Source organism: Calypte anna, chromosome 1 (assembly GCF_003957555.1).
Source record: "Calypte anna isolate BGI_N300 chromosome 1, bCalAnn1_v1.p, whole genome shotgun sequence".
NCBI classification, from domain to species: Eukaryota; Metazoa; Chordata; class Aves; order Apodiformes; family Trochilidae; genus Calypte; species Calypte anna.
This window is the reverse complement of record NC_044244.1, coordinates 84,256,315-84,279,021: the sequence shown is the minus strand read 5'-3', so window position 1 is coordinate 84,279,021 and position 22,707 is coordinate 84,256,315. Positions and strand designations below refer to the sequence as shown.

The window sequence follows — 22,707 nt, the reverse complement described above, 5'->3', positions numbered from 1 at the left end:
TTGTAACGTCGGGCAGCCTGTTCCAGAACTTGACCACCCCCGTGGTTTAAAAAAAAAGAAAAAAAATCCTTATAACTAAAATGTCCAGTGTTCCAACATGTGCGGGTTGCCTATTGCTACGGATGGAACTCTTTGTTGCCACCTTACCTGTATCTTCGATGAAGGTGCTGTGGACAGCAGCAAGGTCCTGAGCCTTTTTAAGGCTGAAAAACCCTGGCTCAGCCTCGCTTCATCTGTCATCCTCAAGCCATAACCATCTTTGTGGCCTTCTTCTGGAGTCATTCCCTTCAGCCGGTACCTTTGTGCTTGGGGGACCGCACTTCTCCCCGTGCTGTCTCACAAGCGCTCGGCACCGCGGAAGGGTCACAGTCAGGGCTGGGTGCGGGCGTCCTGCAGCTCCTCCATTTCACGTCTCTCTTACGGGTGTAAAACAAAAGTCAGAACTCGGACAAGGAAAACGTCTTCTGACGCTCAGAATTTCAGAGCACCAGGAGGCAGCTGCCTGCTCTGTTACGGCTGCCATTCGGGACGGGTGTGCCCACACTGCAACGCGAAACCACACTTCCAGTCGCCTCGTTGCTCCTGCTCCCCAGCCGGCTGCTCGCGTCAGGGTTAGGACTGCGAAGGTTTTACTTTCGGAGCCTTCCCTCCTCCCACCGTCACGGCTGCGCCCGCCCTCAGAGGCCGTGCCCGGGTCTAAGATGTCCGCCCCCCCCTACCTCCCGCCCGGCCTCTCCTATGCCCACTTCCAAGATGGCGGCCCCGCTCCCCCTGCGAGCGGCGCCCCTCCTCCTGCCCCCCCGCACCCATGCGCGCGGGCTTCTGACCTCACTTCCTCTTGTGCAGCAGCCATTTTGTCTTTCCGTTGCTGCTGCTGCCCGAGCTTCTCCCTCCCACCTGCCGCCGCTGGCCGGGAAACTCCAGTTCCCCCCCAGGGCCTGGCTCCCGCCGCCCGCGGGACCCGCTCTCCGGCCTCCCCGCGCCTGGGGGAGGCACCACCGGCAGCGGCGCGGGAAGCCCCGAGCCTCCTCCTCAGCAGCGCATGCCCTCCCTGCCCCGGGAGGTGCCTCCGCAGCCCCACGGACCCCCCCGGCGAGATCTGGGGCGCCTCTCCCCCCACAGGTCAGCCGCATGTGACTTGCCCGGGGCAGTCCCGTCCCGCGTCGAGACGCTGCTCCGCAGCCTCCTCCTCCTCCTCCTCCGCCAAGGCCAGAGCCTGACCCTCCGCCCGTCCTCCTCCGAGAGCGGCGTGCCCTTGCCCGGCGGCGAGGGGGGACGCCCGGCGTGGCTCTGAGAGAGCCGCGCAGAGGCTGCCCCCTGCTCCTCTCTCTCCCCCCGATCCTCCTCCTCCTCCCCTTCCCCTTCTCCCCCGCCCCGCCATGTCCAGCGAGGAGAGCTACCTGGCCATCCTCCGCTACCTGACCAACGAGCGGGAGCCCTACGCGCCGGGGACGGAGGGCAACGCCAAGCGGAAGATCCGCAAGGCAGCCGCCTGCTACGTGGTGCGCGGCGGCACCCTTTACTACCAGCGGCGGCAGCGGGACCAGCAGAGCTTCGCCGAACTCGAGGTGGTGCTGCAGGCTGAGCGCCGCGCACGCCTCATCCGCGCCGCGCACCTGGCCCCCGACGGCGCCCACCGCACCCGGCTGCAGACCTGGCAGGGGCTCTCGCAGAAGTACTGGTGGCGAGGTGAGACGGGGGAAAGGCGGGCGGGGTGGGTGGCGGGGAGCGCCGCACCGAGGGGCGGGGAGAGCCCCGGGGCTGCAGCCCCCGCCGCGCTGGGGCTGTGAGGAAGATGGAAAAAAAGGGAAGGGTGGCTGAGCGGTGCCTTTAAACACGCGTGGTGGAGGCAGTCTTGAGGACACGGCAGTGGGCAGCTCCGTGAGAGGCAGGGCTCCCCGTGTGAGTCACACCTCGGGCAGCAGCAAATCGTCTTGTGGCTTCTGGCTCGGTAGCGGGATTTTGAATATTTGGAAGCATAGAGCAGGACTGTCCCCATCCAGGTGTTGCGTACAGCCGGCCTACGGTAGCAGTTTCTCAACTTGCTCGCTTTATATAGGATGATAATCTGTTCCATGTGACCTCGTTCAGCATTTAACCTCATAATATCGTCTCCGTTTGTGTGTATGGCGTTCACGTTTAAATAATAGAGCTGCCAGTGGAGATTTTAGTCCTTTTACTCATTGTTATGAGTATACATGTATATATAAACACATGTATATATTTACACATGTATATATACACACACACACATATATATAGATGTATATATACACATATGTACCTGTGTATTGAACAGCAATAATTCCCAAGCAGGACCTTCCTTTGGCTTAGCCAGTGACTTAATATCTGTGTTCCCTTTGTTTTTAGTGTTCTACTTTTAGTCTTACGTATCCAGTAAACACATATCTTGCTTTTCGGTTGCCTGGATAGACCAAAACCAAATTGGAGAGAAACTATCAGTCAGCGTGCCTGTCTTTGAGATAAAAGAGGATTTGGTATCTCACAGTTAATACATCCATTCCTGATAATTCTTTTCTTGCCTTTAGCTAGGTTCCCATAATTTGCCCACTGTTGGACTGGGCATCTACATCAGCCTATGCTGGAAACTTCCTTAATGGACCTCAGTAAATTTTCTGCTCATCAGGAGAGGGCATTCTGTATCCTGCATCTTTTGATCTTATTTGTTACTTTATTTGTACAACCAATATTCTTTTATTTCTCTCGCACTGAGAATACTAAAATTCATGCCCTGCTTTCCTTGAAAATGCTTTTTCCCCCTGCCATTTTAATACTATTCTGCTGCTAGTAGACAGCAGCTTTGACTAGTCATCATCATCCTCCTGAGAAGGGTGCCAGTTTGTAGTGTCTGCCTGCTCTGTAACTGTGAAGCAATGGGCTGGAGTGTGGCCCAGTAGCCTGGGAGGATGTTGGATCCAATGATCTGATGACTCGAAGCCTTCTGTCCTGAGAAATAGGCCTGGTTTCAGAAGGAAACATTAAAAAACATTTGAAATAGTCATGCATAGAGAGAGATGTTTGTATTTCATGCTCTGGAAAGGTGCGAGCAGTGCAAGTCTAACTGTGTCAGCTATGCTTTTAAGCTATGCTAGATTTTAAACTACAGAGACACATCTGTTTTTATGTATGCTTTTATCTTGTCCTACTGAAGAAAATCTAGGTTGAAAGGCATATACTGTAAATGCCTTGGTATCTAGAAGAGGATACTGAGCTTAGGAAATTATGAGTATCTAGAACTATTTAAAATAGTGACAGTGGTTAAAGCAGCAGTGGGAAATTAATTCCTTTAATTTCCAAAATCATAGGCAGCTGATTTAAATTGGTGTTCATAGTGCAAATCAGCATCATTGTATATAATGCAGTTGGTCCCGATTTTGCAAAACACCTTAGGTGAGCCTTCCAGTGTTTGTTTCCCTTCAGTAAAGACAAACCGAAATACACTTATGTGGCCTAAATGCAGGATCAAGTTGCAGCTTTCATTGTGTCGGGAATCTTAAGGTAAATATCTTAATACAAATGATTTTGCTAGTCTTAAAAAACTTTCTGGGATGGTCTGCTTGATACAGTGATGTTCCAAATGTTCTGTCTCAAATTAACAATGGATTATTGTAGCAGCAGTACCGTGAGAGAAGTGGTGAAAAGAAGTTGTAGGAAGAAAGTGTAGATGACTGATTTAATTTTTCTCACCGTGTATTGTTTTGCTAATCAACTATGTATTTAATGGTGTATTTAAGGTAAAGTGAACTAAGATTAGAAGACTAATTCGGTCCTGTGAATTTTTCTTAGGTATTCTTAAGCAGGTTAAAGATTACATTAAAGAATGCAGCAAGTGCCAGGAAAAGCTAGATCGCTCTAGATCTCTGTCAGATCCTTCTGAAATGCTTGAAGAACTAGGACTGGATCCAAAATCTCATGAAGACGGTAATGAAACAGATGATGAATTGAGTAATACGTCATCAATCCCAGCTGCATCTCCAAAGCCTGTGAAGAAGCAGCCAATAGCAAAGCATGAGCTTGTATTTGTAAGTAGCACTGTTTACATCTGAATGTATTTAAGATGGTTCTTAATGGGTTCTTAGTCACGTGCTTATTTGCCATTGTTGTGATAATCTTGCAATAATAAGATGACATAAATTTTGTCAAAAATACTAATTATGAGGAATTTATTTACTGGTATATATGACATGAAGTTACTTATAGTACATCATCTTCAGAAATTAAAATCACTCCAATTCCTTTTTATGCATGTACGACTTGAGGGAAAATGCATGGCAAAGCTCTAGGTAGTAAAGCATATTGGAAAAGGTTCTCACAGAATCTATCTCTTTCTTAGTAAATGATGCTATATTTATATACAATTCTGTATGATAACTATGGTAACTGGGGGCTCGTAGGCATGCAAAGGCTTTTGAATCTAGAAACTGTTTCAGGTTGTAGCAATAAAACAGGGCCAAAGAACTGTTTGAATACCCAGGTCTCCCCAGTTGTCTCTAACTGTTTGGAGGGTGGGTGAAACCTGACAGCATTTGAGGAAATAAAACAATAATGAAGTCAAGCTGTGTATTGTAGGGTTGCAGGAAATAATTGTTTTCTGTGTTTCAGTGTGAATGTTTAAAAAAGGCTAAACGAATGAGGTTCTCATAATGTTGTTTATGACAGGTTGACAGTAAGGGCCTTGTGAAGCAATCATCTTCCAAACATTGTCTGTCAGTCTTGAACCAGCTGAATCAGCAGAGGCTTTCCAATCAGTTCTGTGATGTGACTCTGCTGATTGAAGGAGAGGAGTACAAAGCTCACAAGTCTGTCTTGGCAGCCAACAGCGAGTACTTCCGGGAGCTCTTCATTGAGAAGGGAGCTGTCTCTAGTCATGAAGCTGTGGTGGATCTGTCAGGTGAATTGCTGTGGGTTTCAAAGCTAGAGATCATTAGTATCCTAAGTAAGGTGTATTTGATACAGTCTTTTTTGAGTGTTCGAGAAAACCAAGTATTTTATCTTGTTTTTTTCCCCCTCTTTTTGTACTCTAAAAGTGTTTTGTGTGTATTTTAATGCTAAAGCTATTGCTCTGATGTTTCATAATCTAATTTTCCATATTTAATCTTAAAAGACTCATGGCATTTATGAGAAATTTAGATTGCTTTTTCCCTTGCTTAGGTGTGTCTTCTCCTTATACTAGTCATAAGCATTAAAAAAAGGAAACAATCAAGTGCCTAAGAACATCAAGAGAGGGTGTTGACTAGCTTCTCAGAAAGCTGTTTTACTGAACAAATACTAAATTGTTTCTTACGTCTGTAAAACATTATTATACATGTTTCTGCTTATTTCTCAAACCTTCTGGTGCCTTAAAGATAGGAGACGATCCTAAAACAAACATGGTAAACATGGTACAGAACAATGCCTACTGTGTTTTCTCATTAGTTTCTTAGTTGTGCCTGCCTCTGCATGAAGAATAGAAATGAATGAACATGATTTCTAGTATGATGGTCCAGAAAGTCCTCTGGTTTAAATATTTGTTTCATGATTTTCCAGGACTGTGCAAAACTATAGCAAATTCTTATTTTTAATGATTTCTATTTATATATCCATAACTATTTTTTTCAATAGGCACTTTCTTGTTTTTCTGTCACATAAGTTGTAACTTAACAGATACTTTCTGAATGCATCAGACTTTGGTAAAATTTAGTTTAATCTGCTTTCAAAAATATTGTGGCTCTCCCAGCATCCTGAAATGTTCTTCTAGGCAATTTTATTGTTAAAATACTTCAGTATTACTTGAAAAATTGTCTGAGCTTCCTTCCATGGAGAAAATACAGAAGGAGAATGCTTTTGCATAAATGATAATTAATTGAGTCCCAGTAGAGAAGCTTCAATGTTATTTGCAAGTGTATTTCACTCTGAATTTCAGACTTGACCATGGGAAAGGTGAACTGTTGTGTCTATCAGGGGATATTTTGATGTAAGTCAGGGTCATCAGTGTTTGCTCTAATCTCTTGTTTTATTCCTGGTAGGGTTCTGCAAGTCCAGTTTCCTGCCTTTATTGGAATTTGCTTACACTTCAGAATTAACTTTTGACTTCTGTAGTATGGCAGAAGTAGCCATGCTTGCCCGGCATCTCTTCATGTCAGAGGTCCTTGAAATCTGTGAAAATGTGCACAAACAGATGGAAGAGAAACAAATTACAGTGTACCAAAAAGGAGATATTCAAACAGTAGAGTCAACACAAAATTTAGCAGAGCAGACTGAAGTCGAGATGCAACCTGTGGAAGGTGCTCAGCAACCTGAGCTCACAGCCAGTGAAGCTCCAGTAGCTGTGAATGGAGCTCCTTCCTCTGCTGGGCCAGAGGAGGCAGCAGCAGCACCCCCCCAGCCTGACATCCCACCCCCAGAGCCTGTGGAAGCCACTCCAGATGATGTTTCAAAGCCTGTGGAGGAGCAGTGTGAAACAACTGAAAATTGCATCAAGATGCAGCAGCTGGAGAGCATCTCAAGTAGCACCGGGTCTGTTGTAAAGGCTGAGCAATCAGTTGTGGAAGCCATGGACATACAGAATCAAACAGAAATTGGGACAGATAAAAATGAAAGTAGAGCAAATGTGGACACTGGTTCTGAAGACTCCTCAGAAACACTCAAGCAAAAATGTGGCAAACAAAGTAAAGAAGAGAGTGTTTCAGTTTCACAGGTGGAAAGCTTAGCCTCCAGCCAAGATGATACTTACAAAAGCAAACTTCGCCAGCGTTCTGTTAGTGAGGGTGGATATATAAGATTGCATAAAGGAATTGAAAAAAAACTGCAGAATAGAAAGACAAATCCTAAATCTGCAATACAGCAGGTATTCTCTCTGTCTTTAGGCCTGTGTCAGTGGTTGTCCAGTGTTTTGAGACCAATCTGAAAAGGCTTTTTCCTGATGCCAAGCATTGTGGCAAATGTTTTTCTTTTTTCAGTGATTTACATTACTGCAAATCAAAGTAACTTCTAAGATGTGACAGTTGGGCAAAAAAAACCCAACAACAAACCAAAACAACAACATTGGAATCAAAATTCCTTCCATATTGGTGATCTCTAGAATGCTCAGTGACCTTAGCTCAGCTTGAGTATTTCCTCACAGCTTCTTGTGGTTGGACAGAAGGTGTATCTTCTCCCTAAAATTATTGATGACCTGGGAATTTAATTTTTAACTAGCATGTGTGGATGTCAGTCATAGACAAATTTATTTATCTATTAGAGAAGTGCAACCCTAGAAGGACATAGAGCACCTTGAGTGAGTCCAGAGGTGGAGCACCTCTCCTATGAAGACAGTTTGAGAGAGTTGGGGCTGTTCAGCCTGGAGAAAACTCTGAGGAAACCATGTAGCAGGCTTCCAGTACATGAAGGAGGCCTACAAGAAAAAACGGGGAGGGACTTTTTGCAAGGGCATGTAGTGACAGGATAAGAGGGAACAGTTTCAAACTTGAAGAGGGTCGATTTAGATTGGATATTAGGAAGAAATACTTTAATGGGACGATAGTCAGACACTGGCACAGACATCCAGGGCAGCTATGGATGTACCCTGAAGTGTTCAAGGCCAGGTTGGATGGGGCTTTGAGCAACCTGGTCTAGTGGGAGGTGTCCCTGCCCATGCACTGGCCTTGGAGCTAGGTGACCTTTAAGGTCCCTTCAAACCCAAAACATTGTGATTTGTTAAGACTTGAAAACAGAGAAATTGGGGATGAAATTTTGACACCCCCTTGTAGATCTTAAGACTAGTCATGAGTTGCAGTAATGTAATCCTGCTGCCTTCAGATTTGGACCAGTTAAAAAAGGTTCAGAGATGACTGGTGTTAAAAGCTTAAGTACTTGGACATAATAAACATTTAGTAATTGACCTAGCTGTTTCAGTTATTGGTTCTTTTTAATGAAACAGCCTTCTTACTCTTTCCCTCTCAGAAGCCTTTCCTTTTTTAGTGCCTATGGACAGCTGACATTGACCTCACTGATTAATAATACATTCATTTTTGTGACGGAGTACTATCTACTTTACTCATTCCACATTCCACAGCGCTGTTAATTTCCAGAGGTGTTCTGTGAGAGACATACTAGAGCTAGGAGTATACATACAGAGTGATAATTTGTTATCATTACAACACCTCTGGAGGCAGAAATTGTAGCATTAGTTTTACAGAGGGACAACTTAAAAGCCCAGTTGTTAAAACTAGGACAGTCCAAATATTTGAGCAACCTATATATGACGGTTGGAGGATAACAAGGTTTTGTTCTGTTTTGGGAGAAGGAGTATCTGCCTTTAGGAACAGCTTCTGTTAACTTATTTTGCAGTTTAACAGCTGAAGTCTGTAAACTGTGGTTGCTGATGGAAAAGAAGAAATTGGTTTACATAATTGCTCAGAATTGCATTCAGAAATAGGTTTCTGCTTTCCTAACTAATTTAATAGCTTTTAGAATTTGTATCTCGTGCATCCCTCAGCTTCCCCTACACCTCCATGGCACTGGATGTTATATAAACATTGGGAATGAGACACTCCTTCCTGAGTTCTGAGATTTTATGCTGGAAGAATAAAAGAAAGAGAGGTTGCAAGAAAAATGCTCCTGACTTTTGAGTTACAGTAATTGTACTTGGCATAGAGGTGTTGGCAATGAAGTGTGCTTTGTATAACTGAATTATTTTCTAAGGTCTTACTAATCATATAGTGGAAAAGATTTTTTTTTTTTTTTTTGGCCTCACAATTTAGCCAAGTTTGCATTGAATTTCAGAGCAACAGTAAAAACCAAATGAAAATGTTGTACCTGTGTTGAGTTTCAGTTTGGCTTTGAGAGGCATGGAAGGGCTAGGATGTTTTCAAAGGCTGTTAGATACTTGATTTTTTTGAGGGGACAGGAAGAAGAAGTAGGGAAACACTGTACTTTTTTCCCTTGCCTATTCTCAGAAACCTGAAGAGGAAATACGTGAAATTTGAGCCTGATCACATACAATTTGGCTTTTAAAGAATTTTGACAGCAAGTTTCAACAAAGGAAAACAAGATCATCAGCTCCAGGTAGCACTGCCAATACTGCCTAACAAAAAAACCCCAAACCAAACCAACAACTCACTAGTGAAGCTGGAATGCTTTAATTTGATAGAAATTGTGGCTGGCAGTGGTTTTTCTGAAACTATCCCTTAGCGTTTCACTGAGGCTTAGATCTGAAGAGTTAGTTGTCTCTGAACTGGTAAATCACTGTCTGCCTATAATGATAAACAGTTTGTAGTTTTAAAACAATACCTGTTTTTCACCCACCGTGAGATCTGTAGTTTTGCAGTGAGCTTGAAATGGGGTAGCTTTTTAACAGCTAAATGAGCTGAGCAAAATTAGGTGGTATTATAGTAACACACAGAAACATCATCATTTAGTACTAACTAGCAGAGGAAATACAAAATACGGTGCAAAACTAGTAAAATTAATTAAGCTTTCTGTTTTTCCAACTTAGGTTGCCATGAAGCTGGTACAAAGAGGGAAAAAAATGAAACAGCCCAAAAGAGAGACCACAGAAAATAATGAACCAGAAAGTCAGCACAAATGCACTGAATGTGGAATGGTGTTCCAGCGACGCTATGCGCTTATAATGCACACACTGAAACATGAAAGATCTAAAGATTATAAATGCCCAGTGAGTTGTTTTTTTCTGTTAGTAAACGTCACTCTATGAAAATTCATACAGTAATGACCTTAGTAATTATTTTCTTGGTTCTTTGCATGCATGTATTTGGTTTTCTTACGGATTTCAAAAGCAGGTGCAGTCCTGATCTGGGTGTGGTGGTGTAAAATGTGCAGTCACATGGTCTGACAGCAGTGTGTGAGACGGGAGTGTGTTTGCTGCCCAAGACAGAGCTGGTGTGGGCTTTACTTTTAGCCTTAACAGGACATTTGCAGCTGTATTTAGACTAGCCTCAAACTCAGCCTCACTGGAAAATGATCAGTGGTTCTTCCAGTAGCTGTAAAATTCAGAATTTACAACAATTAATTGAGCTGAGATAAAACGCATGTTGGAGTCAGGTTATCAACTTAGCTAATTAATCATATTGCTGTACTTAAAACCTTTGTTTACCATTTTTTGTCAAATATTTTTTTAGTATTAAATGCAAAGTAAAGCTGTAATGTTTTCTTTCCCAGTTGTGTAAAAAAGAATTCCAGTATGGTGCCTCCCTGCGAGCCCATCTTGTCCGGCACACTCGGAAGACTGAAGTGAGCACTGGAGGTGCTGGTGGAGAAGAGACGGGAATGTCTGCAGTGAAAGGGAGAACCAAACGGGAATTTATATGTGATATATGTGGGAGAACTCTACCTAAGCTTTATTCTCTGAGAATACATATGCTCAAGCATACAGGTGTAAAGCCACATGCATGCAAGGTAAAGAGAAAGTCCTTTTGCTCTGTAATCAAATTAGTAGTAAATTCTTCACATATCAGTAGTGACGCTCTGTCCTAATATTAAATCGGTTAATTTAGGTCACTTCAGAATGAGGAAAAACTACTGTAATGTTCCTGATGAAAATTCTTGTAGCCTAAGAATAGAAAAACTAGGATGGAAGTTGAATCATAAAAGTACCTATTCTTGTGTCTAGAAGAATGTCTTCCCTCAAGTACTCCTTTTCCAACAGACCAGTTAAATAATGAGGTTTATTTGCAGTTTTATTTTTTTGTTCGTTTATTTTGAGGTTTATTGGTTTGTTTTGGTTCATTTTTAGGTTTGTGGAAAAACCTTTACGTACAAGCATGGATTAAAAATGCACTTAGCTCTCCACGAAGTACAGAAACAGTTCAAGTGTGAATTGTGTGAAAAGTCTTTTGTGACAAAAAGAAGTCTTCAGGAACACATGAGCATTCATACTGGTAAGTGATGAGAAGGAGAATCCTTTTACTTTGATTGGCTGTTGTATGCTGCTCAACTTTAAAATTTTTCTTCAGTGTCAAAGGAACTATTAAAAAAAATAGCTGTTCCTTTTTTGTCTGCTGGTCAAGCAGCTGAGATAGTGTTAAGTAGTCATTTTACATTTATTTTCTGGGTTTATTTTACCATATCTTAATTTTGTTATCCAAATGCTGTATGCAAGAGCCAGGGCATCATGACTGGTCTGCTTCTATGTTTTTGTGGGCATATTTATACCTGTATTATGTTAATTCAGCATATACAGGCAATAGGCTGGTATGTTCTGGAGCACATAGGCTTCTAGCCTATCCTTTCAGAGGAAAACATGAGAAGTTGAATCTCTGAGAATCTCTGTGGATGCTTTACAAGACTTTTCTCTATTATACTGAAATTTTATAAAACCTGTAACTTGAAAGATCTTAGTATGTGAAAGATTATAATAATTTTATACCAGCAGAGATTTAAAATCGTGATGCTTCTTGTGTCCCATGTTGGGCAGAATCAAAAGTGAGAGACTGTTTCTGCTCAGGAAATTTGTTCCAGCGCATTCGTGTTAATACTCAGCACGCCCAAATTAATGAATTGGGGCAAAGAACCTGTATTTTAAAATGGTGGTCCACAAATTCCAGATGCAAGTCATCTGTAAGCAATGCTGTGTTGCCAGAAAAGCTGCATGCTATATGAACAAAGGCAATTAGTTGTTTTTTCCACATGAAAGCAATATTTTATGCCACTCATGTTTCAGGACTAATTAGTAGCTGCAATGTTGTACCTTTGTTCAAAAGTATGCTATAAAAGTAATGTAGAGTTGCTATAATGTATTACTACATTGAGATATATGAAACACACTTTAAAATTCTACCTTGGTATGTAACTAAACGAACTTCTCTATGTAGCACTGCTCTGATTATTTGACCTACATTATATGAGAAGAAAAAACCACTCTCATAAAGTAGTCCAGAGGTATTGAGGCCTGGCTTGGTAACATGTTTTGTTTTGGTTTTGTCAGGAGAATCCAAGTATCTTTGTTCCATCTGTGGAAAATCTTTCCACAGGGCTTCAGGACTTAGTAAACACATAAAGAAACACCAGCCGAAGCCTGAAGTTCGTGGATATCAGTGTACTCAGTAAGTTAGTTGGTGTTTTGCTTTGTTTTGATTGCTTGTGTTTTTTGTTTTCATTTTTTTGTGGGGGGGCTTTCTTTCTTGACATTTATAATCCTAGTAATGCTTCTTATTGCAACATAAAGCTATTAACAGGTATGGACTAAGACTGTCAAAGCATAAGAGTGAAAAATGCACTTTTGTTAATATGTGCATTGGGGAACAAAAGCTTGGTTTTTTACTTTTACCTAGTTCTACTTTCATACAGTTGTTTTCTGATGAGTGTGTGCTTGTAGCTGTAAACAGTAGTTGTATGGATTAAAATTTTACTGTGCTGGTTGGTTTCAGTTTAATTTGAAAGCTTCCTCTCCATTTTACAATGTGAGGTACTTGTGTGTGCTGCTTTACACACTCTATAGCAAACAGCTCTACAGGAATATCACAAATTAGGACTCAAGATTATTGGAGTTAACTAGATTATAAAACTTACATGCTCATTTAAATGTCTTTGTATTACAGATGTCTGATTAGCAAAAACTGTAATTGGAAAGAGCATGTCTCCTAGTGCATTAACAAAACATGGATACTTTTAAAAAGTAGACCAAAGCAGGCCAAAAGTTGACCAGGCAGACTGTAGGATATCCTTTGCAATAGCCTGCAAAAGCACAAATGATGCTTCATTTCCAAACTGTCAATTAGGTCTTCAGAAGACTCTCTGAGGTATTGAGGGGTTGTACAATATATAGTATTGCCTGTATGCCAACTCATGGTTTTAATGAAAGCTTGTTTCAAGTGTCTCTGGTGCTGCAGTGCATGTTAGCAAAAATAATATTTTTCTAACTGCTGAAAACTCACTTTATTCTGTTGGTGATGTTTGAATTTGTTCTTTTATAATGCCAAAAATATTGATCTTAGAAATGCAAAGCACCGAGCTAATAAGGTCCACAATAGGGACAGAAATGTTTATAAAATATACGAGGGAAGACAGTTTTTGTTTTGAAGAAATCAGTCCTGGATACATAACATTACCTTGACAGAGAAGGTATTTTGATTCCCCAACTCTTTCAAAACAGACACGGTCCTTGTTTCTTCTACTGTGAAGCTCTCTGCTGAAAATGTAATTCATATTGTCACAAATGATTTAGAGAGCTTCACTAAGCAATAACCTGGCTTATTTTTCTAGTTGGGTGGTGTGGTATGTAAATCTCCCTGCCAGGCTTCAGCTTAAGTTCCTGGCTCAGCTGAACAAAGCTGAAGATGAGTTGTTTTCATACAGAGTTCATGGAAATTTTCCAGAGAAGTAGCTATTCAGTTAAATTGCTGTAATGTGTGAGTGTCAAGAGGGTAGAGGGTAGTCATTGCTTGAGTTTTCTACTCCTCCTATGATTTTTCCAAATATGCAGACTTTGAGGGGAGAGCACCAACTGCAATCCCATTCAATACTCTTAAGTGACTTGGATACTTTTTGATGTGGATCTGCAAACCTGGGATCCCTGAGAGCCCCATTTGAACTGGAGCTGTAAGTTTTTCCAGGCTAGGAGGAGGATGTAATATTATTACAAGTTGGGTTTTTTGTTGGTTTTTTTTTTTTTTCTCCTGTATGGTTGTTTTTTCTTTTTAAGATTCTGTTGGAGGTTGGGAATTCTGAGATTCCCTCATTCTCATTCCAGGAGTTGATTAGCTGTAGAAGGTGAATCCTCAACCTTTGCTTACTGGCATTTCTCTGTCCTTTTTTGAGTCATACAAGTATGTGATGTTACATGAGGAGGAGATGCAGATGATCAGGCAAAGATGTCTGAAGAGCAGAATTTATTCAAAGGGAGAAGGCATGTCTTTGATTACACTGATCTCTGTAGTTTTCATACCAAGAGGAGCCTGTTGATTTTTAGTTCCATGTAGTCATATTATGACAAGGTATAAATGGAGGAGAGCTAGGAATTTGCCTGGGTTTAGATGTATACAAACATCAGGCTAAACAATGAGTATCACTGCTTATGCTTTCTTGTGGCATTCTGAATTTGGCTTTTAAAGCATTATAAACAACAAATCTGTTATCTTTCTCAATAATTAATCCTCTGGTTAAGGGAAGAAACAGCTGTTACTACCCTCATAAGTTTATATGGTATAATACAAATTTCTAATGTCTTCCAGTTGGTTTGTCTTTGATTATTCCCAATAAAAGAATATAGTTACCCATAACAGACAAAAGTGTTTCAGAGGCAATCAAATTATATTCCAGACTTTCAGATAAGTTGCTGTTCCTTTTAATTTTACCTAGTTTGGAAAAGGATTGTGCTTTATATAGATAGGAGTCATCTTCCCAAAATCTTCAGGTGTCATTGAAGAAGAGGGTTCTAGTGCCTTTGAAATTAGGGTGATTAAAGATATTTCTTGTATGGAATGCTAAAACCTTTACTGTTACAGGTGTGAAAAGAGTTTCTATGAAGCTCGAGATCTTCGTCAGCATATGAATAAACATTTAGGTGTGAAGCCGTTTCAGTGCCAGTTCTGTGGAAAATGTTACAGTTGGAAGAAAGACTGGTATTCTCATGTGAAGTCTCATTCTGTCACAGACCCTTATAGGTAAGAGAAGATGCATTTAACTACTGAAATGTGCTAATAAATGTGAGTTTATAAAGACCTACAGCCAGACAAAAAGGAAGTGCCTAGTCCACTGTTAAAGTACCAGTGATGTTAACTGGAGTCTTTAGTACTTGAGAACAGGTGGGTGACTTTAGGTCTTGTGGAACAGCTATTAACCTGCTGGCACAATCCTGAAACTAACAAATACCAAGTTATAAAAGCATAAATATAATTGATAAAGTTAGAAATGCTTTGTATGTTATCTTACTTCTCTAGAATGGTAAGCTGAAAATTTGTGGTTGTGAACAAGAGAAAGTGTATTTCTGTATTATGGAACTAATTGTAATATAAGACAGTATTCCCATTAAACTTTGCCTACTGTAATCAAAGTCTATTTTGGCTTAAAAAGCATAACCATAGAATAATGGTTTCAATAAATTTATCACTTAACACATTTTAGGTGTAATATATGTGGAAAAGAATTTTATGAGAAAGCTTTGTATAGAAGACATGTAAAGAAAGCCACACATGGTAAAAAAGGAAGAGCAAAACAAAATCTGGAACGAGTTTGTGAGCACTGTGGAAGAAAATTCACACAACTCCGGGAATATAGGAGACACATGAACAATCATGAAGGTATGTAAAAATCAAGTAGTCATGACATTCCTCACCCCCTAAAACATTATATAGAGAAGGGGTAATTGTTTCTTTGGGTCTTTCTATGTCCTGTGTTGAAAGATGCATAGAAATTCTTACAGATGCTCCAAGGTAGTTTTATGCTTGCCCTGGTTTGTGAACTTGCTTCCAGTGATTCCTAGGAGTCGCTGTTAGGTTCTTCTATAAACTGCAGTCATGCACAGGGATAGTGGCAATTTGTCCTCAAAATTTTAATGGAAGAGGAACTTTTTTGGATGTTATTAAAAGATGTATACTTAGCTAAGAGCTGGCTGTTGTAAAACATTTTCCAGTTTGAAAGGTGCACACAGTTAACCAAATGTTCTTCAAACATGAGGTTTAAAACAGGACCACTATTGGAAATGGATCAACTTCTTGCTTTGCAGTAATCTGTATGATGGTTAGGGAAGATGTGAAACCATTTTATAGTTAAAAAAAAAAAGTGTGCATTTTTACTTCAGATGTGAAGTGTAGTGCTGATTTCTGAGTATTTGTTCAGTTGTGTTGGAAGTCTATATGCTTCTATCTTGAGAAAAAAAACACTTTTTTGAAACGTGTCTCCTTTTAAAGAACTGTTATGAATAAACTGAAGAGCTCACTATTGAAATAAGAGATTTTGTGTTTTTTTCTAACAGAGAAAGTGTCCTGTAATAGATACCTAGTCTAAATCTCCAGTAACTGGAAAACACATTGTTAGAATAGTATTTGTTGCCACCCACATGCTCCTTCACATACTAAAGACTACAAAACTCAGAGGCTGTAAGGGAGGGTGAGGTTATCCAAACACCAGGTGCAGTGTTTGAAGATATGCAGCGTGGAGGAGTGGGAGAAAGCTGTAGATTGTGTTACAAGTGAAATAGTAAGTGCTGATTTGGTTCCCTTTGGTTTTTGGAAGCAAAATGTGACTAGGAACATAAGTGACAAACTATTAAGAAGAACATAGTTCCAGAAAGGCATCATTGGAAAAAATAATAAGGGTTTTTTTAAGCAGTATGTACTTAAAAGAGGGAAGGAACTGCCTTCAAAGGAATTCTGAATTTATTTTTTTTTCTTTCTTAAATAAAATGTTAGATTGTGTAGAGCACTTGTGGAAAATCTTACCACTGAATGTATTACGCTTCCATTATATTGTAATGCAGAAACTGTAAACAAGATCCCTTTTCCCTAGAAAAAAGTCGTAGTATTTCTTTCGTCGCTTTATACTGCTGCTCTCCCTGCCAGTTCTCACCACTGCCGACGCACGTGTGTGAACCCTGAGAGTCCCCTTTTCTTTGCTTTCCATTTGAGAGCAGGTGTGAAGCCATTTGAGTGCCTGACTTGTGGAGTAGCCTGGGCTGATGCTCGTTCCCTGAAGCGCCACGTGAGAACGCACACCGGGGAGCGGCCGTATGTCTGCCCGGTGTGCAACGAGGCCTACATAGACGCCCGAACACTACGGAAGCACATGACCAAGTTTCACAGGGACTACGTGCCCTGCAAAATCATGCTGGAGAAGGACACTCTGCAGTTTCATAACCAGGGCACGCAGGTGGAGCACGCCATCAGCATTTTAGCAGCAGACATGCAGGAGCAAGAGGCGGAGATCAGTGTTGGGGATGGTGAAATCGAGACTGTGGTGGTGACAGGAGAGACGCTCGAAGCCATCGAAGCGGTTGCGGCTACCGAGGAGTGTACGTCGGTCTCTACTCTTTCTGACCAAAGCATCATGCAGGTGGTTAATTATGTACTGGCACAACAGCAAGGACAGAAAATGGCAGAAGTGACGCAGGCCATTGAAACTGTAGAAGTAGAAGTAGCCCATGTTACAAAGGCAGACTGAATATGGGATGTGAGAGGGTGAATTCTTGGTGATCTCTAGGGACTAAATATTTAAACTGGGTGTCTGAGGCCCACAGAGAATCCTGCTTTCAAACAGTTAAATCACCAGGACCAAATGGCTTGGTGACTAAATACTGCTCCAGAAATTATGGGGAAAAAGATAAGATGCTCTAGTGTGGGCCAAGGCTTTGAAGGCAAAGATTTCTGCACTGGCCATAAATGTAAAAAAGAAAACTTAGAAGAATGATGTTTTTTTTGTGTCATGGCGTAAGAATCCTATAGTAACTTAAAAAAATAAAACCCCCATAACTATATAAAGAAACTGCACTGAAAACTAGAAATGCACAGCTGTCCATAGCATTTTTTTACTTTCATTTTTATGTTGTTTTTGTGTATTTCATCATGTTTATGAGAAAATTACCTGTATTGGATTCAATTTGTTTACTTCCCAAGACAAGGGGATGGGTAGAGTGTTTCAGGGTGTGCTTCAAGTGACACACAGAAAATCTAAGGCTTTGGGGTTTTTTAAACAAGAAACACTTCTACCAAGAGGTAACTGAATGTGTTATGCACGTGAACAATCAGAAATGTGGTTTTTATGTTCTCAGTCTAGAATGCTATCAAATGTTTCCCAGCTTTGATAGCAGCAAGATAGCCAAGCAGCCAGAAGCCCATAATATTTGCAGGGTAAATCCTGTAGATAAAGTTACATGTTTATTACTCCCTGGGGCATGGGAAACAAAACTGAAGCAAAGCCGGTGAGAAAGTAACCACCTGATTTGAATGAGTGTATCTGCCAGCATTTTGTTTAACTGAATATCTGTCTACTAAGCTACAGAATGGACTGTTCTTTTTATACTTTGCAAACATGTAGATAAGCAGTTGTTGAAAATTTTTAAAGCAATATGTAGTTTGAGCTCCTGCCTTGGATCTGAATTAATCTGTAGCTGACTGTTTCAAATGGCAAGGTCTTCCTGCGGAGGAGTAATGTAATTATTTATACATTGTGGAGCCCTTTACAATTGTATCATTTTCTAATTACCGAATGGAGTAAAATGAAAATTAATACTTTACAAAAATTACTGGTAGCTGTAACTCTTGAATTTTTGTATGGGCAGGAATCTGGACATAGCTGTCCTGCTTAAAATACTGCCATTATGATAGAAAAAGTTTTAAAAGAGCACTAGCTAAACTTTAAAATTTACTTCAATGTTTGTATCGTACAAATACTCACGTATTACTAAGGAAATGTGAGGAAATGTTTAAGTAAAAATAGCTGTAAATAGTGCTAGAACATTATTTATATATATAGCGTGTTACCTTGCAAAAAGAATCTTGCAAGCACCTCAGTTTAATCTTTGGTGCATTTATTTATTTGCCCAACCTGTGGAAGAGAGAGAATTGAATCTGAATTTAGAAGCTTTGTTTACCCGCTGCAAAGATGCTTTAACTGACTTGATGGTCTGCCATTTAAATACAAACAAAAAGAACCTAAAAAAGCCCACAACAAGCTGTGTTCTGAACAGCTGAACGCCAAAGCTGAATGTTGCAGCACCCCTTTCCTGACATACGGTGCCTTACCTTTTCAGAACAGCATGAGGTAAGTAGGGAGTGTTGCTCTAAGCTTTGCTGTTCCTCTATGTGTGAAGTTGCCTTATGTTTTTCTTTAGATTTCAGCAGTTATATTTAAAATGTTCACCCTCTGCAATCTATTTGAAGTTGGACTGCAGGAACGCAGTTGATATTATTTAATTTTTTTTTTCAAATAAAGATCATAAGTGTCCATTTATAAAGTATTCCTTGTGAGTTCCTGTACATAATTAATTTGATCTGTACATTCTGCTGTTTTTATTTAGTGTTAAGATGTATAAAGTTACGGTTATTTGTCATTAAATAAACTGAGCTTTGCCATGAATTGCTCTTTCAGGTTTTTTTTTTAGGGGAAAAATGATGCAGAATTATTTATCCCTCTTCAGTATTTCACCCTCCGTATATATAGACAGGCATCTGGTCTGAACAGTTCTAGTAACACCTATTTTAAAATTTTTGCTTGTCTTAAAAAATGAACTTGCATGAGGAAAGGAAACCCACTGCCCTCCTAAATTGTCTCAGAGGATAGCGATACAAGAGCAGTGTTAATCAAGCACTGTGCTGTGTATACTGATACCACTTTGGGTGCAAGATCTGCTCATCACCACCTCCCTCTTCTCTTGACTCGGGTGCCTGTACCACACTGCCAAGCATCACAGCACTTCTGACTCAGCCTCGGCTCCGAGACAAATACTCAGGGAGGGTTTGTGGCTTGGAAATCGTCCTCCAGTGTCACTCTCCTGGCTGCAGGAAGAGCTGTGCAGCTGCCTCCTCCTCTGAGCATGGCAGCCTCTGCCCTGCTGTTTGCTGTTAGACCAACTCGAAGGCAATGCCCGTGTTCCAGAAGGGCTGTTTACCTTCTCTGGTCCATCCTGATTCCTCGGGGAAATGCCAAGAGGTTTTTTTTCAGGGTATTAACACCAGTGAGCCCAGATAGGTAGCAGAGCTAAGTGGCTAAGTCTATAATTTCACCCAAAGGGGTCCTACAGAAGGCTGAGTGCTGAAGGAGTGATGAGGCCTCCCACTGAGGAGTTCAATAGGAATGCAACTACAAGTGAAAAATGGAAAAAAAGTGCTGTGTGGATAATTCCCTCCGTCCCTTGCCGTTGCAGCAATTGGAGAGAGAGCCATCCCTGGCTGCTAAAGGAGGAGCCATGCATTGCTGCCACACCAGATCGCTGTATACAGTTAATGAGGTAACAAAGCTGCTGACAAGGTGGAGGGAACCTCACACCTCCCAGGCAATTCTTTACCAGGAGCTGCTCTCATGCAGAGGAGTTTCAGCTACTGAGAAGCCCCAGATCATTTCACTGCCACCCTTGAGTGCAAGGCTGTTGGGGAATATGCTTACAAGTCTAATGTGACTCTGAAGGGACTTTTCAGAAAAAAAACAATTTGTCTTGCACCCCTATGAAAAGTTTCTTGTTCCAAGGGCAGTAGTAGTTCTTGTATAAGGTGCCCTGCCTCACTGGTAGTAACATTGGTTTTTACTTGCTGGGTGCCATTAGATATGTAGTAACCAAAGCTTCCTCACACTCTTTAACTTTCACATGTGAACAGGACTGCATTAAACAAGCATCTGAATACTAAAAATGAAGTACAGCCTAAGACACCTGCTAGTTTTGCAATGACACTGGACACTGTACTGCTATGTTAGGTGCCTGCAATTCTACATAAAAGGTTGGTGTATGTATGAGCAGAAAGGGCTGTCACAGTTAAGCTTCTTTCACGAAAGCAAAGGCAGAATTACAGTTTTGTAATAAGCTACTGAGCACCAACACTTTATATGCAACTATTAAGTTTACAAAATATGGAAATCTGGGGGAGAAAGGGAGAGATAATTATGTTTTTATTATGAGTTGCATTACCTTAAATAAATAAGCTTGTACTGCAAGGAAAACATAAACATAAGCTCATGACTCAAGTTTCACCAGTTCCTACAGAACCACAAACACTTTATTTGTGCATCTGTCTCATCAGGAAGCCCAATGCCAAGAGCCAAGCACCTAATAAGTCACAAGATTAACAAAGGTGTTCAGTATCTCAATATTTGCCACTGAATTAAAAAATGTATTTTTGCAAATTGCCAGCTGTGACAGTCACTGCCACTCTTACCTGCCCTCTACCTCATCTAAAGGACAGCAGACATGTACCTGTACCACAGTGGCCACTCTAAAGCTTAAAAGCTCTGGCAACTTTTGGCTCAGCCTTCCACCACTCCTGACTGTTAAATGAAGTCCATGAACTGTGACTTAACATCCTATATACAGAGTTCCAGTTTAACAGCCCATGCTTCATGCTGTTAATTCTACAGACCATGCACCTACCCTGATGCAACGGCTCCACATTAATTGCACACAAGCAGCTTTCCTAAGGAAGCACTATGTAGTTTTTAAGATGACAATATTTCAAAACTAAAGAACAGTGGTAGATCCCTTTGTTAATAAAGCCAGAAAAAAATAAGGAAGGTGTAAATAGGGTAAAGGAACACGCAAATTGTTACCTGTCCAACTTTTATGGTCTTCTGGTGTCTCTTGGCAGAGGAACTGGACAAAGTATGGTGACTTTAGAATGTAGCCTTCTGTACCAGAACTATTCAGCATTCCTCAATTTGTAATTTTGTAAAGAATTTTTTAAAAAACCCAACCTCTTTTTTGCAGAACACCTAGTAAGGCTATTTAATACAGTGATAAAAAGCCTTCTTGACATTCTGTTGCTTCTCCAAACAGATTTATCTTCTTAGAATCACAGAATCATAGAATTGGTTGGGTTGGAAGGGACCTCAGAGATCAACAAGTCCAACCCTTATCTTATCTTACAGCAGCCCAGAGAGAGTTCTAGTTACACCTGTGGCTGCCAGTAATTTAAAACTTCCACTTGCCTCTTGAGGAAGCAGAGGCTGCCATTTTCTCAAAAGCCATTTTCTCCTCCAAGTCTCCTGTCAATGACAGCTTTGGTAAAGCCACCACCAGGAGACAGAACTCAGCAGTCACACGTGTTCTGACAAGGAGTTGCTCTACAAATGTGGCAGACAGAGAGGTGAAGGCAAGGGGAGAGAGCCTGCTGCTGTGGGGGTCACCTTAGGACATACATGAAAGTTGGTTTTGTCAGAGTTGCCCAAACATTGTCCCTCTGTCACCTGTGACATGGGAGTAAACCCATGAAATCAAAACAGCATCCATGGGGTCACCTGACAGACAGGTTGGTTGGGTACATCCTTCTGGTGATAAAACACAGACTCTGAGAACGTGGGCAAGCTTTTAAAGGAATTCAGTTATGTGTAAAAGGGACTACAGCAGCAACATTTAAACCGCTTCTATCAATAGCTGACACCAGTTGTTTTCAATTATTATTTTAATACACTTAGTATTAGATTAATTTGGATCCATTCAGAACCCAGCAGGATCAAAAGCAGCCCAGCTGCAGGGTGGAACAGAGGTTACTGGGCAGCCATTTACATCTTCACCTGATGTCTTGGAAGCTGCTCAGGTGCTAAATAAAGCTTTACTGCCAAGCAAGCATAAGCTTTCTGAGATAAAATTGCAGAAGTTACATGGCAATACATTGCAGCCACTGATAGGTAATACATACCTGCCTATACTAAGCAGTTAGAGGTCTCAGCATGTTTCCTGAAAGTACGTAAGATAACTAAATCAGGTAATTTACCACAAGCTTTAGGATTCCTGAATATTTTTATAAACAAAGTAACTACCTTCCCCCCCCCCCAACTAACTTCAGCAGACAACATTGTAGCTACAGGATTGCTCAATCCTGAATGGATTTGGCCATCCTGATCGGTCTTCTTCCATGAAGCACTGCAAAGGAACAGAACTCACACACTCTGAGTCAGGATCTCCGCTCATCTTCAGATGAGATCAAGAAGCTGCTGCAGTATCTCACAAGGTGTAAGGTTACATTTATTGACCATAGGAGTAAGTAAGAGAAACACAACTTCTGCTCTCTCACTTCCATGGAAGGTATTTCCCAAAATGTCTGCTGTTCTGTCTGTCAATGTCAGAAAGGA

At 41.0% G+C, this 22,707-nt stretch overlaps 1 protein-coding gene across 1 annotated transcript; it reads left to right on the top strand.

Annotated features, from left to right (window-relative positions):
* The first annotated feature begins 847 nt into the window (after nucleotides 1-847).
* ZBTB11 (zinc finger and BTB domain containing 11) lies at nucleotides 848-19,001 on the top strand. The gene is made up of 11 exons (XM_030465494.1): nucleotides 848-1,689; nucleotides 3,808-4,043; nucleotides 4,681-4,912; nucleotides 6,027-6,847; nucleotides 9,476-9,655; nucleotides 10,159-10,395; nucleotides 10,733-10,877; nucleotides 11,924-12,041; nucleotides 14,442-14,600; nucleotides 15,061-15,236; nucleotides 16,568-19,001. The coding sequence occupies exons 1-11, from the start codon at nucleotides 1,380-1,382 to the stop codon at nucleotides 17,092-17,094; spliced, it is 3,141 nt and encodes a 1,046-aa protein (XP_030321354.1). The 5' UTR covers nucleotides 848-1,379; the 3' UTR covers nucleotides 17,095-19,001.
* Nucleotides 19,002-22,707: the final 3,706 nt, after the last annotated feature.